At 39.4% G+C, this 19,188-nt stretch overlaps 1 protein-coding gene across 1 annotated transcript in view; it reads right to left on the reverse strand.

Annotated features, from left to right (window-relative positions):
- Positions 1 to 19,188, reverse strand: part of tmem104 (transmembrane protein 104) — a 70,973-nt gene that overhangs the window by 38,857 nt on the left and 12,928 nt on the right. Inside the window, exons 7-8 of the mRNA XM_041969381.1 lie at positions 14,762 to 14,861; positions 12,034 to 12,130 (exon numbers count right to left, since the gene is read on the reverse strand). Coding sequence (XP_041825315.1) covers positions 12,034 to 12,130; positions 14,762 to 14,861 — 197 coding nt within the window. The remainder of the gene's footprint in view (positions 1 to 12,033; positions 12,131 to 14,761; positions 14,862 to 19,188) is intronic.

Consider the following 19,188-nt stretch of genomic DNA (forward strand, 5'->3'; position numbering starts at 1 on the left):
CCAGGCAAATTACAGACGTAAAGGACACAGGAGATGGAAGGAAGGGTCTTAGACCATAAATGGGCTTTTATGTGACTTAAAGTAACACAACAAAAGTTGGCCTTAAAAGTTGGTGCTTCCGACTCATTTTGATGGCACACTGGCATTCATTGTGCGCTTTCCTGGAGCCATTGTTGCCCTGCAGCATCCTGTGGCTGAGAAACCACACTTTACTATTGTTTTTTCAAGCCCACAGCATCACATGACAGCTTTGTTTTGCTTTAAGACACAAAAAGTGACAAAGCAAGAAATAGGACAAGAGTCTAAATCAGACTGACTTTTACTGGCTGGAGAGAGCTCGGAGTAGAGACAGGATGCAAGACAGGTGTTAATGGAATTAATCTTCATTAGTGACCACCAAACTGAGAAAATCTGCCAAAACTTAGAAGCCCAGCTTTAAAAGTCCAAAAGAAAAAAAAATTCACTCACCTAAAAATGGTCAGCTAACATCTTCGAAACACTTTCAGAAGCTGGAGAAGTATTGCTCAAGACCACTTTAAAAGATTAACAAGAAAAATCTGGTTCCTTAAAAAGCAGATTATAATTGCATAAACACTTTTGCACAGTATTTTACAGTATATCCCTTTTCTGATCTGAGAAGTGCACATCAGTAGGGTAACTGAACTCACTTTCTATAAGTGCTGACATTTTAATCCCAAAACAACTTACAGTATGTAAGCATTGAGGTTTCTTGTTATCATTGTTGCAACAACAACCTGGAATTTAAAGTTAAGAAACAATCGCGGAAGCAAATCTTCTGAGGACCATACATACCCATACGATGCCCTTCATGCAGTATAATGAAAACATGATGCATGAGTGTACAGTGCATGCTATCTGGTAAAAACAAGACCCCACAATGAATCATTCAGTTTATCAGGCTACAACAAAATTGCCTAAATAATGGAAATCCATCACTTATTTGTCCGTGACCTCTGTATCTCCTTGACAACTGCTTGCTCATCTAAAGTCTCCAACAGCATCATCAATGCGCCTCCTCCCCCGTCCTGATCTGCTGCTCTGACACCACTTCCTGCTGCTGTGTGGACTCCCCCCCACCCCTGTGGATTGTAGCTCAAACTCCTCCTCCTGCTGTGATAATCTCCATTAAACCATCTGCACCTCATTCTACCAATTGTTCCAACCCTGAATGGGATGGCTTCTGTCATTTCACTACATAATACACCTCCTTACTGTACAAATAAAACAAGACTGCTTCAGTCATGTGTGGCAGGTCAGCAGGATGATGAGTTCATGGTGCTTCTAAGTATCGCTCCATGGCTCACTGAAGCCCATCTTATTGAAATGACTGAAGCCTGAGAAACCAGCAAACCTCAAGATGAGGAAAAGTGGGGATTATAAGACTGACCCTAACCCCCTCTTGTCATTTCCAACACCTGATTTCAGATGTTTGAGATCAACCTCTGAAATTATTCATCAGTACTTGCTAGTTTTACTGCACCTGCAGTAAGATTTCTGTCATGTGTGGAAGTAATTTTGCTGCATATGGTAATCACTCATATATACTGATATAATCATTTAATAAATAATATAATTTATTATTTATTATATACACATGTACAAAAATAAGGTTATTGTTTGTCTATTATTCATCCATCTGCTGTATTTTGTTAAACAAAGATAATATTCAGAGTGAACAAAAAAAAAAAACAAAAAAAAACAAAAAAACAAACTGAGATTAAATTAAAAACAAATGCAAACAAATCGGGTAAGAAACAACAATCTTTTTTCCCACTTTGGCTTCACAACACTGTGATGCAGATGCTAAAATGTAAATGTTGCCCAAACCACCCACTTCTGGAATTGAATATTTGGGATCATAGATTTTTATTTAGGATTTATGGTGACATGTAAAGGACCTGTAATACCACCTATCTTCACCTCTTTATCCTCTGATTGGTCGGTTTTTTGGTGGACACAGAGCTATGTCAGAAAGAAACTTTACGCTAAGCAAATGTGGATCGAGTCATCGTCACATTTCTTTGATTTCAGAAAAAACAAATGACCAACATGTCATTGTGGAGGACGGCCCACCAGCCTGCAAAGCATCTGATGTTTCACCACCTGCAGGATAAGCACCAGCTTTGCACGACAAAGGTAAATGCACATTAACTAAAAGGCGTTAATTTTATCCCCCATAACATTAAAATAAAATGTTACCATGTCATTATCTGCATTTTTCTAATTAAGTACGACTCAGGTTTGGACTTCGGAAAATTCTCAGACTTTTTTGACATAGTTTCGCTGTTCAAACAATCAACTCAGCGTGAGGTTAAAGCCTTTTATTCGTCCGTGTTTAATGGTCTGTAAAATAAACTGAATTTAGTTCCAGATGTGTGCTCTTGTTTCTTTATTTCCACTGTTAGTATGATCTGTGTCAAACAGCAGCTATTCTGCTAAAGGACAGCTGGAGGTCGAAGCTAGCCAGATGTTTTTCCTGAAGAAGCCTCCCAGGACCAGGTAGAGGTCCTGTAACCTTTTCATCTGTTTTTTCTGAGAGAAATTCCCACTTGATATGTAGGATTGATTTATTCTGCACACAGCAGAGGAGATTCATGCTGACTTTGTTGCTATTAATTTTATATTTTTATCAAAATATAAAAATAACTAAAACTTAAAATGAATCATTGTATTCTGGTTATTTCACTGATATAATTGTACCAAGAAAATCTATCCTTGTGACATCCCTACAGGTGATGGCAATTTTCAGTGTATTAATCTTAAGCTTAACAGCCTCCTGGTGTGTTTAACTTTACATATACATCCAAAAAAAAGTAATCAGAGTAAACTCTGAGCTTGCTCACAACCTCACTGCTGGTGTTTTGTGGCATGTTTGATTGTAAGTTGATGATTAAACCTATTTTTTCTCTCTTTTGTGCTTCATATTCCTGCAGAGCTCCAACTACCTCTTAAATCTAAAAGTTAGCAATGTTAATGAGGCAAAGCACTTTGATTACTTTAACAAGTAGGCACATAACTGAAGTTTACATGGTTTTTATTGCAACATGCAACCTGTTCTGATTCACTATAATCATGTATGTCCCACAGGCGTACTTCTGACTTAACAGGCCTAAACACTACATTACAGTTGAGAGATGCTAAGAGGCCTCAAGGACCATCAAGATCAGTGAAACTCCTGCTGGAATAAATCTTTATTAGTCAGTTAATTAATCAATCAGTCCTATATTGAGGGAAGTGGCAGGGTGAGTCATTTTCTGAACTTTCAGGGGACCGGGAACAACTTTGCTGCACTTTGCGCTCTGAATTTACTTTATTCCAACAGGCCTAATAGAAACAGTGTAATTGAAATATTTGCATGAAGATAAGCAGTGAACAATGCAGCGTAAGCAAAAAACTGCTTTTCAGCTGATTGGCTGCATTGATTTTTCCTTCACTTCTCACATACAAGGGAGAACAATATATCAGACATTTAAATTGTACTGGCTGCCCAGTGGAGTGGAATGGACCCACCAGGGGACACAGCAGGGGACAATCAAGGACAGAAAAGTTTAATTGAGGTCTCTGGAAACTATGCTGAAGCTGAACAAAAACCCAGAAAGAAACCAACTGTTTTATGGCTGCTTAATCTTCCCAATCAAGGCCATGCTTCAACACCAAGCACTTTCCCTTCTGAGACCCCCTAGACATCCTGGATATGGGGAGGAGATGCCCTCTAAGTCCATTTCAGTGAATAACATGAAAACCAGCCAGTTGCAGAACAAATTCCAGTAAATCAATTGTGTTATGAGCTTCCAGGACTTCAAATGAGGAAAATGTCTGTCAGGACATGTCAATAGCTGACATGACTCGTCAATGCTGATGTGTGAAGTCAGTACTAATTAAGTCAAAAATTTGACCTGATGAAATATTAACTAGAAGGATTTCAGGCATTATTATCATGGAGTAATTAGCCTGTCTATCTGTGTCTAAAACTATATGAACATGACTCTGTGGGGGCATGTGGCCTGAAAAAGCTGAGTCAAACTGAGTGTGACAAAAAGAGACAGAGATCACAAGCAGATTTAAGCTAATTTAACTTGTCTGACACTATACATGCAACCCAATTCTCTGCAGGGCTGGGAATCGTTGTCAAGACTGACAATCAGTTTATGTGACTGACCAGTGATGGAAGATATGCCCCAGGTGTGGTACCTAAAAGAAACGCTGATGCCTGTAAGCAAATATTGAGTCTTAACCTATAAAAAGACACAGAGACAAGCTTGTATTGACATTTATAGCTTGTTTTTTCTTTCTGCTGGCATCACGTGACTGAGAGTATGTTGATGGGTTTTGTTTTTTGAGTTTTGTATAAAAAATTGATTTTGAAACATGAACTGGAGGCTCATTTTTTAAAACATATTAACCTCTTTTTGGCAAAGCCTATTTTTTCTGCCTTCTGAAATGATATACCCCCAAAAAATGAAGTATGTCTTCACAACTACCAGAGCTGTATGTATAATCTTGGTCTCGACAGAAAGATGAGATGTGTGAGATTACTACAAGATTCTTGATTACTTCAAGATTAGTGTTACTGTGTCAGAGTAAATTCACCTGGAACACAGTAGAATATGTAAAAGGTTATCTCCTCCTAAAAGAAAAAACACATTACTTTTAGTGAAATTTTCAGCTCAGTTTATCTAGGAAGGAGCAATGTCTGATGAGGAACTGTGCTACAATAGCTGGTAAAAAAAAAAGGGCACTTGAGCAGCTTCCAGGTGTTTTCATTGAGGTGTTATGGAGGTAATTATCCCTGGAAGCCATCAACCGATGACGATGGACACCATGGTCAGAGTCAGAACAATCCGGGGATAGCCCCCATATTCACCTTAGAAACACCATAAAGATCCAGAAAAGACGTGAAGCCCAAGATAGTCTATGATAGGAAGAGTGAATTCTTCACTATAAAACCTCCTTCATCTCCATGGAAACTAGCAGGACCTTCATGATTCATTTCAAACAAAGGCAGAGTCATAGGAGAACACATTAGCAGAGTTTTTAGAGCTGGAATCAAACTTTACGCCACAAAACAGGATTTCTGATTCTGGCTGCTAGCTCCCAGAGTTTCTGTCCCACGGTGATGAGACATCTTTGTAATCAGCAGAGTCTCTGATTTTATATGGCTCCTTGTTTGTGTGCTCGTAAGTGGACAGTGTTGTTCTCATGCTTTTCTTACATTTCCATATAATTGCTTGGCGTGTCAACGGTGTTTGGTTTGGATGCCAATGCTTGGTAGAGTCTTTTAGCTGAGTTTTTCCCTGTTATTTTGAAATGCTACTTGTTAACACTGCTGCTTCCTGGTGTGTGAAAAGATGGTCTGCACTGCACGGATCTCATGCTGCCTCATGTACAGGGGACTGCAGTCAAGAAAAGGTTAAAACAATCCCTAACAGTTGTTGTAGAAGAATGTTTTAACAGTGCAGCATAAGATCATGGCTATCCTAGTTTTTCAGTTTTACAAATGATAAGTGATCCCACAGTTAAACAGACTAAAAACAACAGATTAAATACTAACCTGCTGGGGTTATTAACAGAGGATTACAACTGCGTCAGAGCTCAAATATAATCTGAACTCATTGACCAACTTCACATTATTCTCATCCTGCCTCATAGTCGTAGTGCTGCTGGTAAAAGTCTCGTCATGTGTACGGGGACAGCTGTTCTCATACCTAAAAATATCCCACAATCTGTTGTCCGGTGTTAAAAAAGCACCCTGAGTGCTGCAGACGTTCCATCTGGGGGAAACCTGCCAAAACTGTTCAAGAGACTCATAAAAGTCTGAGAACGGCGTGTCCATGCGGACAGCCCACAGCTGAATAAACTCCTGAGTGTACGACTGTTATTGAGGATTAAAATGCCTTGGAGAGCAGTCTATAAATTACATAGTCTTGTTAAGAGAAAACTAATCACCAACTATTCTAATCTTCCATTCAGAGTTTGAGCCGTTTATGTTATATAGATGATTTTTTTCTGATGAAAAAATAATTGCAAGCTTCTTGATTGTTTCTCTAAATAGTTCAAGACTCCAGAAGCTTCTTCTGGTTGCTTTAAATTATAATAAAATAAAGGTAAAAAATTAATTCGACTAAAAATCAACACATTACTTGATAATGAAAACAACTGTCAAGCGAAGCTGGAGAGAGAAAGGAAGGTGTGTAAAGGCTTCTGGACTTAGTCTGGAAGTCTGGACTCAGTCCATTATGAATCCCTCCTGTCTCACTGCCTATTGCAGCACCAATCACCCACACAGGGATTAAAGCAGCACCATAATCACTCGTCTCTGATCTCTCGTCATCTTTTCAACTGTAAAAATGTTTTGGCTGCAGCAAACATCTCTTGCATCACCATTTCTGATCCTACAAACACCAACACGCAGTCCCCTTTCCTCACAGGGTGGCCTAGTGTGGCCCTGGAGAAAGGACAGTGAGGTGGTAATCAAGAAAGCTCCATCAAGGATTTAACCCAGACTCACTGGAGGTCACTTTGGAAAGAAGCACATGGGTTTCATTAAAAACATCCTTGTCCAAAGGCCAGGGATTTACGTGGCTTCAGAAGCTCATTTAGAAAGAAACATGTGATGCTTCGGGTTCACTGAACAAGTCAAAAGTAACTTGTTCAGGACGTTTTTAATGAACATGTCAGATCCAGTAAATCAGTGGCATTTACACCTTACATGACGTACTTCTTGTCTTCATTCTGTGTTGGTTCTTCCCCCCAAAAAACCATTGAGTAATGTAAATTTCATAGTTAACGGCTCAGTAAACAGACACTGCTGAATTTACATTTATCTTACCGCTTATTGCCTTACTGCCTTATTTACTTCTATTGTTGTTTGTTATTTACTTTTCCTATACAAACTCTTACTTCTATTATTTTATATTATTACTTTAAAGGTGAAAGTTTCTACATCTTATTGATATGTTAGGTACGTATATCTTTACCACTATCACTGTACAGAGCTACTAAACCACATTTCATTGTTTGCAGCAATAAAGTGCTATTCTAGTCTATTCTATTAACTACGTGCAAATGCTTCAAATGTCCTCTGATCATAATCATCTGATCTTAAATGTGATCTAACGTATGAGTATTTCGAGAGACAACTGCTGGGTTGAAGCATAGTGTGGTAGGATGGCTGGTCATGACCCTGGCTCATCTATAGTTAGTCCAACATGCGGCTGCTCGGCTTTTAATTGGCACTAAAAAGAATAAATACATCACCCACGTCTCGGCTTCACTACACTGGCTGCCTGTCAATATTAGAATTCATTTTAAGATTTTAACGTGTGTTTTTATTAGTCAAAACGGACTGGAACCAACTTATCAGACCTGCTTGAACTATACACTCCATCTGTGGCACTGAGGTCTGCTGATGAGCGCCGCTTAGTTCTTCCAAAATCCAGACTGAAAACCAGAGGTGATCTAGCCTTTTCAGTACTGGGACCCAAATTGTGGGATGAGCTGCACTCCCAGATCAAACCAGACCCCACTCTGGAAACATTTAAAAGACACTTTTACTCCTTGGCTTTTAGCACAGAATGAGAGTTGTGTGTCTATGTTTTTTTATGGTTTTTAGCCTTTTAATTTATTTTACTGTTTTCTATCTTTCTTTTTGCTCTATGGTAGCCTGTCCTAATCTGTTAATTTATTCTAATAAATTTAATGTTTTACTTGTTTTATTGTATTTTAGCCTTTAAATGTTCTTTAGTGTATTTTGTAGTTTTTAGATTTCTTTGGTATATTTCAGATAAATTAGTGTATTTTTTCCTTTAATGTCTTTCAGAATGTCTCTGTGTCTCAACAATTAAATTGCATATGTGTAGCAAACAGGCAACCATTTGTTTTAAAATGTGCTAAATAAATACATATTTTTCTTCAACCTCCTTTTTCTCTTCTTGGCCCCCAAATAAAGCAGCTTTTATAACTTTGTGACATCGTCCAGGCATTTTGAGTGAAGTGCAGTGTGAAAGCAAACTAAAGCAAATGAAGGAGCAACATTTGTAACCCCTGACTTCCACTGGATGTGTGCGTGGTACATTGCGGCTGCGCCGCTGCCTTTGCTGCTATTCGCAGCCGTTTTAGTCAATGGTTTGCTTTCCAACAGGTGTACCGCAGCACCTGTTGGAAAGCATCCCAGAAGCACATTGTCGCGGCTCTCCGCTAAATTTTAAGGGAGCACGCACCCAGAATGCATCAATTTCAGCAGTTCAGATAGGGGCAGACAGGAAATCTGTGATTTCGTGATCTTGTGGATCCTGTGGATTTTCTAACCACAATAATTTCAGTTGTTTTTGTTAAGGAATTGCGAGTAGTTGCGTATTTTAACAAGTAATGTGTTCCAGGCTTGAGAGGCTCGGAACAAGAACACTGACCAAAAACACCTCTGGAGCTGGCACTCGTGGACCTGTTTTGGTTAAACTTGCTGTTTACTTCATGTTCTCATATGCAAATGGCTCCTTTACAAGTAAAATTGATCCATTACTTTGATTGTTACTAGAGGATATGTATAGGAGCCGCATTAGCAAACTCAGACCAGACAAGAGTTGCTGAATTTGTAGGACGTAACATCACGATAAATATGCCAACAACAGACAACTTAAATCAAGCCTCCTGTGTCTTGTTTTCAAAACTTTCCATCATTTTTACTGCTGTCGACCACGTTACCCTACGTTCAGTCATATTGGTCCCAACGTTGTCCCCCTAACAGTTACTCGAACACATAGCGTTAAGTTCTGAGGACGCCCAGAAATGCTTCAAACAAAAAAATACAGAAGGCACCCATCATAAACACATGGACATGCAATTAAAAGCAAGTATATTTTTAGCCTTAGAGTTGTCATGGTTACGAATCTGCATGCGCACAGCAGCCTCCTCTGCAGGAAAGGTTTTGGAGGGTGAAGCACAGCATGCAGGTTGTTTTTGTTCAAATTTTTGAAGTCCACATTTTTCTCAAAGTTATCAAGTTGTTTTTTTTTTGTTTTTTTTTATTAAAAGGTTTTTTTTTTTTGTTTTTTTTTAGCTCTAGTGGCCTTTAAGAATAGCTGGCCAGCAAAGGGGGTCAGGGGCAGCAGGGAATGACCTACAGCAAAGGACACCAGGCCGAGACTCGAACCTGAACCAGCTGCAGCGAGGAGCTGTAGTCTCGGTACCTGGGGTCAGGCCTTTCAACCAGTTGAGCTAAACGCTACCCAGAAGTTATCAAATTTAAACTTCTTTCTCGATTGCAGGATTATACAGTTGCTTTATGTTTTAGCCAAGACCACAAAAACTTCAGAGCAAGAATGTCAATGCAACTTTGAAATTAATGTAAATTAGTGCAACATTAATTATAAAGATAAAGGACTCATTTCACTTGATGCTTTGATACTTCAACATGTCATTTGATGGTGTTTGTGACAATGTCAGTGTTACTGAATATCTATCTTATACTAATTCATAAATCACTCCGAGGAGTCACTGAAGTGAGGAGGGAATTAGTTTTCTCAACAGAGCTGCAAGAAGATCTGTCTCCTGGTAGAGAAAGGTCAGATTAATATATCATAAAAGTTTGTCTTTTAGCCAACAATTTTGAGCATGGCTTCCTCAGATGACTCATCCTCAACTCTGCTCCTCTGGAGGACCTGAATGAAACGGTTGGTCCCAAAGAAACCCTTTTTAAAACACTTTGTTCAACTCTGGAAAAAGGGCACCTTGAAACCCTGCAGCACAGTTACACAGAGACCTGGTGGATGCAGGGCTGGGCAGGTTTTGACAGTTTCACAGTAGAGAACAGCTGATGAGAGCTGTTCAATTATTTAACGTAATCATTATGGTGTGCAAAATGTCTTTAGGTCAGATATGACTCTGTAAAACGCGCACACACACACACACACACACACACAGAGGACGAGCAAAGATGACGCGTAGCCTCTGTACAGCACGCTAACAGGAGTTTATAAATGGTTATTTTAGTTAAACAAAACGTCAGCTGGGGGTAAAAATAAACCTCCATCAGATATAAAATTCATATAAAACAAGAAATGTCTTCAATCAGTCCATCAATCAACTGAAGTTTGTGCTTCACTTGGTCACAAAACATCACCACAGCTTCCCGTCAGACATGAATTCAGGTCAAGCATAAAAGAAATAGGCTGTTTGAAAAGCTTTAAAGACAGCAGTACATGCTTGTTTAAAAATTTCTGCATTAAAAACAGGCTGAAAATTAGCCTGTGAAACTGCAAGTGTAAACAAACTGAAGATTACAAATCAGCATTATTTAAATTTTCACACACACTACGGGGGGGATGTTATCCCACGGGAGATAAAGGAGAGAACATTTCATTTATGGCCTTTTCTTTTTTTTTTTTGCTAATTCTATTAACTATAAGCAAGGACGAGTAAGATACAGCAGAGAGGAGGGAGGCTTAGAAATTACACAGAAGATCAGCACATCTATCACTGTCGCTGTTCAAAGTTAAAGCTCGAGTGGAAATAAGAGTCTGGCTCATTGATGATTTCAAGGACACGAAAAACTTCCATGTGGGCTGCAGACGTTCGAGTTAAAGACGAGAAGGAGCCGTTTTATTATTAACTGTGCATGTAGATCATGAGTGTGAGGCACCATTGTGACACTGTACTTATGATGTTCTGATATAATTCAACATGTTTAGTGAAGGAACTTAAAAAAAAAAACAACCGGTTATGGACCAGAAACACACAACATACAACCAAATATGACTCATTTAGGGCTTCCAAAGTTATTATATGCATTTTGTATAGCTTATATAATCCCTTAAACTTTAGCTCTCATTTAGCATCCTCTTTTGCTAATACTGAAAAATGAAGAGTTAGTTCCTTGAATTGTTTATACTGAGATGTTGAGCTTCTAACTTCTGATCCACTGCATTATAATGAGCATCTAATGGCATCAGTCTCGTGGACTGAGTTCTCAATCCAGCACTGGAGAGGTGATGTGGCACAATTTGGCTCTCACCCAAATGCAACATTAGAGTCCAATAACTCTGAGGTGGTCAATGGATGAGGGCACAAAAATCCACTTATTTACCTTCCTGCTCAATTTACTGAAACTGGAAAGACAGCAGGATGTAAATTAAGTGGAGTTGGAGTAAAGGTCTCCCAGTTAAAGGATCGCTGGTTTTAGAAGGTTAAACTGCAGTAAGTGAACAGAAAACAACTAAACTGCTAATTGTAATTGTATGACAAATAAATAAAGAAAAATTAAGAGCTACAATGTCATGATTATGACTGTCCTTATATAAATACAAAGATATGTTTTTGTCTCCTCTAGATGGGGTCCTTCTAAAAGCTTGTAGAGCACTACGACCACCATATATATGGCCTTTCCCCAGAATAGTAAGCACGTTTTATCTGAATGCAACTGACCCAAAAAAAACAAAAAAAAAACAAAACACAAACAAACATAACAAATACCATGATATAAGTATTTTAAAATAAACACTAATTGTGGTTTTATGACATGGAAGCCAGTTAAATCGACAAGTGCAGCAGCATAAATGTCCCAAACATGGATTTTTTTTTTTTTTTTAGGTGAGACCAGCGCTGGATTCACTGCCCACAGAGGTCAACAGCTGCTACACAACCACAAAGATCTAAGAGCTGCAGAGAAATGTATCTATGACTCATTCATGACTGAAGCCAGGAGTGTGCAGACGATGAAGGACTGAATGGTTTGTTTTTAACATCTCTGCCTGAGGCTGAATGTCCTGAGGCAGTACTGAAAACGCTGCTCTCATTTCCAAAAACATGTTTCTGAAAATGTATTTGTTTCTCTCGCAGAAGGAAGAACAGCTTGTTTCTGTTCATCTTTGGCCAATCCATTGATCAGCAACAGCTGTGTGAAACAGGCATATTAACCCACCAGAGGCTGGCCTTTTCAACTCGAGTCTAGGCCAAGTTCCACTTCATGGCTTTTCATTACAAAGTGTACAAAGTTTGGAAAAAGGAATCATGACTTACTAGGAAAATCCTATATGCATCCTTCCTCGTAACAGAGCCCCAGCAGGGGTCTGTATCGTTGTACTTCACACCTCCAGCACTGCAGGAGTGGTTTCCACTGCAAACACGTAAACAGAAACAAAGTGTGATGTTAAACCTCAATCATATCTGATGCCAATTACAGCTCTGCTGTAAGGTGAAATCAATAAAAACAATAAATCAGCTACAGATGCTAAAAGCATCATTAACACCAATATCGTAGCACAGCAGACCAAGCTTGCAGCAGACTGGTAGGAAGTGGCTGTTTGCACCTTCAGGTGAAATAAACAGCTTTGATGCTTCAGTTAAATTTCACACTTATTCTCGCTGGAAGTTGAGCAATGTCGGGACCAAAGTGGACGAGAGCTTAATGCGATAAGACAGATTCAACCTGCAGTGCCTCCAGACAAGCTCATTTAGAGTTTATCCTGACTCATTTTGCATCTTCAGTATCACCTCTATTTATTCTTATTAATTCAGTGAAGCAGGAAGGTGAAAGAAACTCAAAAAATGAAAGATTTTCCCTAAACGGCCACAATAAATTGACCACTTTTCTCATGAGTTATTCTCAACAATGAATCAATTCATGATGCACAACAAAATAAAAACATGGTGAGATATTTTTGGCATGCCTGGATGCAGTGAAATGCTTTAATATTAAATTCCTGAGCTGCTCCTCAGTATGGTTTAAACTCATAATCATGTTTTCATTTATTCTGTTGCACTGAGGAAATATTTGGTGGGAATCTGATTCAGTCAAAATCCTGGTGATATAAAATCCCAGTCTCTAACTTTACTGGGCATTTAGGACATTTTATAACTATCTAACACTCAAAATCAAGTACATAGGTCCTTAGTAAAATTGTCTGATAATAAAAACAACGAAAGAAAAAAAATTATAAAAATATGTTAACATGTACAGCTTTGCACATCATTATTTTGGCATTAAGTTATTTTTATTTCACGCCTCTGTGTCTCCGATAATGTCAGTCATTAAGTCGCATTGTCACCAGGATTGCACCATTTTAGCTAGCAGACTTTTCCAGAATTATCCAGATAAAGACTGGCTGGCTGGAACGATGAAGCGGAGCGACTGTTTTGTGGGCGAATCCCTTCAGTTTTCCCATCTGCTCAACGCTTTAGGAGTGTTTGCTTTTCATTTCAAGTTACTGTCTTGCTTTTTTATGTTTCCAGACTAAAATATATCCAAATTAGTGATACAGATTTTAAAACTTTCAGGAAAATGATCAGTTGCAGTTCTGGAAAAAATAAGACGGTCCTCGAGATCTACCATCCTGCAACTTTTAGATGCAACCCTTCTCCAACACGTTTGAATCAAATGTCATCTGCATGTTATTCAGCGCTGCAGAGGCCTGGTAACGAGCCAGTCATTTGATTCAGGTGTGTTGGAGAACAGTTGCATCTAAAAGTTGCAGGATGGTAGAGCTCAAGGACCGGACTTGGGCACCCCTGAAATAAGAACATTGTAAAGCTTACTGCAGTGATTCAACTTTAAGATCAAGGCATTATTAGCCCTTTGGCAAATTAATGACAAAAAGTGAGCAAAATAAAAAGAACAGTTATTCATTAAGCCTTGTCAATATATTTGCACTATAACCTTTATCAAAGACTGATTACTCACACCAATGACTCAATCAGTGGGAAGGGTGAGTCTGTTTTATCTACTGATGGGTGACAAAAACTCTCAGATCCTACACTTGTAACCAAGCACTGTGTTTATTTTTCGTTGCAGTCAAAATGGAAAACAACGGCTCAGAGAGGCCTTCGCACTGAGTTTAAGATACTCTGACAGAGGGAGGGACAAAAGTTTTCCATGTCCTGTCACTGGATAATTCCAGCAGTTTCTCTTCTGTCTTACCTGGAAGGTGAGCTTCCATCAACTCGTTGAAGAGGATGGATTAAAAATAAACCCATTGTGATGCTAGCTACATGCTAATACGTAGCGGGACGTGTCCCGCGTCAAGCGAATGATAAGGAAAGGTGATAAAAGGGGGGGTTAATAATAATAATAATAATAATAATAATAGATTAGATTTATATAGCGCTTTATCTGCAGGGCTGCAGGACGACCACTCTACCCACTGAGCCATGCCGCCCACTATTAGTTCAATATCTTTTTTTCATTTTCATACTGGTTATTATGTGTAGCTATTAACTTATTCAGAGATAAACCAAAACTGTTTCCCCCAGATCCCACTTAAAACTGATCAGATAAATTGGATAAACCTGGAGCAGTTCAAAACAAATATTATATTTTAGTTCCTTGAAAACCTTTTCAAGCTGCTGGAGACTATCAAGAATATAAAAGTCAAAAACTTGAAGCGTCAGAAATCACCTCACCAAAACAACACCAGAGGGGGTTAAAATCATTTCTGTCATTTTGACTCTGCAGGGATAAGTCCAAAACGAAATAAAATTTTTCAGCCAGCCTGGTAAACAGACTTGCAATAAAAACCTGTCTGGAAGCAAGTAAACACGATTCAGACTCCAAGAGCAGCAGTGAGAGGTGAGAGGGCCTCAAGGCCCCTGTCAGCATGGCTTTATTGTCTTAATCCCGAGTTCAGCAGGTCACAAAAAGACCAAAATGTGAGGACAGAGGAGCCTATGAGGAGAGCAGCGCTGGTTCTGAACATTTCTCCATGTATATACATTTTATTTCACAGTAAAGCAAACAATGCTTTGATCCTACCAGGCAACTTCCATCAGTGATATCGGGACAGCTGCAGCGTAGATGGCCAGGTCTCCATAGAGATAGACGATGATGCAGATGTAGAACATATTGACTCCAACTGAAAGACAAACACAATTAAGACATGAAGGATTCGGTGATGCGTGACAAGCAGATTCATAAAGTAACATGAGATCAATAAGTGACAAACACATTTTTCATTTTTAGCTGCCATCCCAACACTTTATCATAATATATCGCTGATGGACCAAGAGTGTCAAACTCCAGCATCTATATTAAAATGCACCCTGATCTATGCAGCTCTCATTACAGCCCTCCATCCGTTTTCTGGGACAGCCGCCTGCACACCACAGGCACATCTTCTGCTGTAATGAGAAATATTAATGGCATTAATGAATAAACTAATCACTCCATGAGGGAGAATCTTCCCGTCAGCCTTTACTCTCCACATCTCTTAACCCCCGGCCCTGTTTCCTCTGCCAAGCCAAGATTGAGAGCTTCAACCAGCAGATACATCAACACAGAGACCTACACATCCATCATCCTATAGGATTCTCAGACGGGGGTTCAACTGTCCAACCGGACCGCCCGGATTATTCATTACTGCCAAAGAAATTAGAGCATAGAGTCCATTAAAGAGAAATAAAATGTGACAGATTTAAAGCTTTTCTGGCCACACTGTGTTTTTTTTTCTTTACAAATCATGGCCTAAGGGTGCCAATAATGACATTAGAACAAGCTGTGATAGAAGTTGGAAACATAGGGAAGCAGCTGCATAATAAACAACCATTCATCCGGATTTAAAACAGATGCTGACAGTTTGTTTCTTCCTGAATCTCCCGTTCCCCCACATCCCAAAGCTGCTCTATTGGATTGAGATCTGGTGACTGTGGAGGCCGTTGGAGTCCAGTGAACTCACTGTCATGTTCTAGAAAGGAGGTGGAGATGATCTGAGCTTTGTAACATGGTGCATTATCCTGCTGGAAGTAGCATCAGAAGATGCTCCACTGTGGTCATAAAAGGATGGACATGGTCAGCAAAAGTACTCAGGTAGGCTGTGGTGGTTAAGCCAGGTCACACTGGTACTAAGGGGCCCAAAGTGGGTCAAGAAAATATCCCCCACACCATTACACCAGCAGCAGCTTGAAGCGTTGATCCAAGGCAGGATGGATCCATGTTTTCATGATGTTTCCACCAAATTGTGCCTAGCATCTGAATGTGGAGCTGAAATGGAGACTCATTAGACCAACAACATTTCTCCATCTTCTATTGTCCAGTTCTTCCTGTTCTTAGCTGACAGGAGGCACCCGGTGTGGTCTTCTGCTGCTGTAGCCCATCTGCTTCAAGGCTGGACGTGTTGTGTGTTCAGAGATGATATTCTGCAGACCTTGGTTGGAACCAGTGCTGATCTGACTTCCTGTTTCCTTTCTATCATCTCCAACCAGTCTGCCCATTCTCCTCTGACCTCTGACATCAACAAAATATTCTGGTCCAGACAGCTGCTGCTCACTGGATATTTTCTCTTCTTCCGACCAGTCTCAGTAAACCCTAGAGATGGTTCTGTGTGAAAATCCCAGTAAATACTCAGACCAACAACCATGCTACATTCAAAGTAATTTAAATCCTTTTCTTCCTCATTCTGATGTTCAGTTTGAACTTCAGCAAGTCGCCTTCACCATGTTTACGTGACTAAATGCTGCCATGTGATTGGCTGGTTAAATATTGACCAGAGATATTTAAATAAGTTACAACTGAACATTAAAACCTTTCATAAAGATTCTGTTGTGTACATTTTACAGGTGAAGCATCATTTTCATTTGTACAGGGTAAGTCATTTTATAACAGTTCAAACTGGAGCATCACATTCATTTATTTATTCTCCCTCTTTTTTCTCTTATTGCTGCACAAACACACTGTTGTTCAACTGCAGATAGGAGCGGGACACATTTTACTCTTCTCCGACTGTCAGTAAGCGATAGCATGGCGAGAGCCCTGCATGACCACAGAGATGCAGGCCCGTCCAGCACTGGAACTAATATCTCCCAATTACCCATAGCCACAGGCAAAAACACTGCAAAACAGGTCTTTGTGAAGGAGCTTGGCATTTCACGTAGCTGTGAGAAGCACCTCTAACTGACAGCAGACAAGACAGCCTGTCCGGGAGGAGCTGCAGACCATGCTTACACATGTGCTGATGGGATGTAGATGTCAGGGATTCAATACCGTGTACAACCACAGTAAGCGAAGCCCTGTGGAAACTGATACTAAAACATGTCAACAAGTAAACTCGTCCTTGAAACGCTGACTGATAATAAAGGCGTAGTAATTAAACATTTGCACTGGCAATAGAACATGTCCACAAACATCAGAGCAAATTTACAGATTACCACAAGCATAAAGGCAGAAAATAGGGGCCAGTTTTTTTTTCGTTAAGTGACTTTATTTTCCTTAGCAAAGGGACTCAGTTTGGGGTTTTTCATTTAGATCTCTTCTTTATATTTTACTGCCAAGCAGCCACAGACATTGGCTTCTTTTTTGACTAATTTTCAGTCCAGTGTATTAAAAAGAAACTAACTGATGGGATAAACAAATGTTGTGTAGATACAAAGCAGACAACTTAGCAAATAACCAATTTTAAATTTGAGCTTTAGGCTGTCACTAAGACATCATTTGTTCCCATTTCTTTCATTGCATCTCTGAAAAACAGCAAAGGTCAGACAGTTTGACAGAAAATAGTATTTTAGCAGCAACAAGGTGATTCCCAAAGAGCTGTTGGATGAAAACTTGGCATATCTCAGTCTCTTTTGAAGAATTTGACAAGAAAAGCAAGCAAAAGTAGCACTGAAATAAAATTAAAATAAATTAAATTAAATTAAATTAAATTAAATAAAAAAGATGTCCTTAAAGCAACACCACAGTTTCTCCCCTCCTGTGTGTAACATTGTTTGTCTTCTCTGTGCTCTGGATAAATATGTTTAATACATCTTTGTTAGCCAGAGTTTGCATCCTGTGACTGTGCGGCGACTCTCCTTATGCATAAGATTGTTAATAAACTCATGAGTGGATACTTCTCATCAAGTAAATTATTGGCAAATTATTTCCACCACAAATAACAATCCCAGCAAGACTGAGGGGCAAGCCATGCTAAAGTCAAAGCCTGGGTTTGAATCCCACATGCAAGAAAACATCAGGATTGAACCATTGTAACAAGTTAATATCAGAGACTGATGGACAGAGGTTACTGCTGCAAATAGGGGTGATTTGTGCTTCTGGTTTAAAGGATATTTAATCGTTTCATAGAACAATTACACATCTAATTATATTTATTTTTCTGATGATGTTAATTTATCTGAAGTGACTATTTCAAAGAAGAATAAAGGCTTTTATGTTCATATTCATTTTCTACATCACTGCAGCATGCAGAGCTAATTCTGAGCTCCAGCAGAGCTTTGTTTCACTTTGAGAAACAAATGAACCCTTCGTGAAACAACATGCTTCCCTGGGATTACGCTGAGTGCTGATCTGTCCAGCTGATCACGGTCAGCCATTATAACATGTAGAGCATCTTTAACATTGCTGGTTAAAGGAGCTGTTGTAGCAGTGGTTTATGGAAAATGATCAGGACGCAAACAAAAGTAAACATGACTGTTTATCTTCAACGTCTCTCAGGCACTGAGGATTTTCATCTTGTCACTGCTCTCAATGTTCAAGTATGGCATTTAAGCAAAAGTCAGTCAAGTAATAAAAATGGATGTGTCCATGTTTGGCTCTCATTAAACAAAGAGGCTTGTGTTACAACAGAGTAAATTAGTATTCATGACCATGGTCCTGCACACTTCAGGAGAAGGAAGGCTCATGCTGAAGAAACAATCCTGCTGTTTGCACAGAGGCTCTGTTACCCAGGACATCATATAGCAAAGGTAAGAAAAGCAGAGACAAGATGCTGATGCAAGGACAGCACTCTGTTAGTCTCCCTTTGTGACTTTAGCCAAAGTCGTCTTCTAATCAACTTTCAAATCATCAATGTGAAGGTTATAGCAACACTTTCCACAGTGGTGCAGATAAACCAGCCCCCCCCCATCAACATTCCTGTCAGCGGCTGCAGGTCAGGCTGATACGATATCCATGGCCTCCTTCCAAGCTTCCCTTACCACTGCTGCTGCTGCCACGTCAATTTCAGCCTAAGAGGAAGTCAAATGTCCTCCAAGAGTGTCTCTTCAACAGCAGAGAGATGCCTTTTAATTGTCTGCAAAGCTGCTGGACAAAGAGACTGTGTTCAATAACGCCTAAGGTTTATTATCTTTGAATAATGGGGAGATGCTGGTAATGTTCTGTAACTTTAACAGGGATTAATCTGTTTTCATTCATTCTTAATTACCCTTCCTTCATGTGTATAAAAACACACACACACACACACGAAGGAGCTG

This window comes from Melanotaenia boesemani, chromosome 2, assembly GCF_017639745.1.
Source record: "Melanotaenia boesemani isolate fMelBoe1 chromosome 2, fMelBoe1.pri, whole genome shotgun sequence".
In the NCBI taxonomy this organism is placed as follows: domain Eukaryota; kingdom Metazoa; phylum Chordata; class Actinopteri; order Atheriniformes; family Melanotaeniidae; genus Melanotaenia; species Melanotaenia boesemani.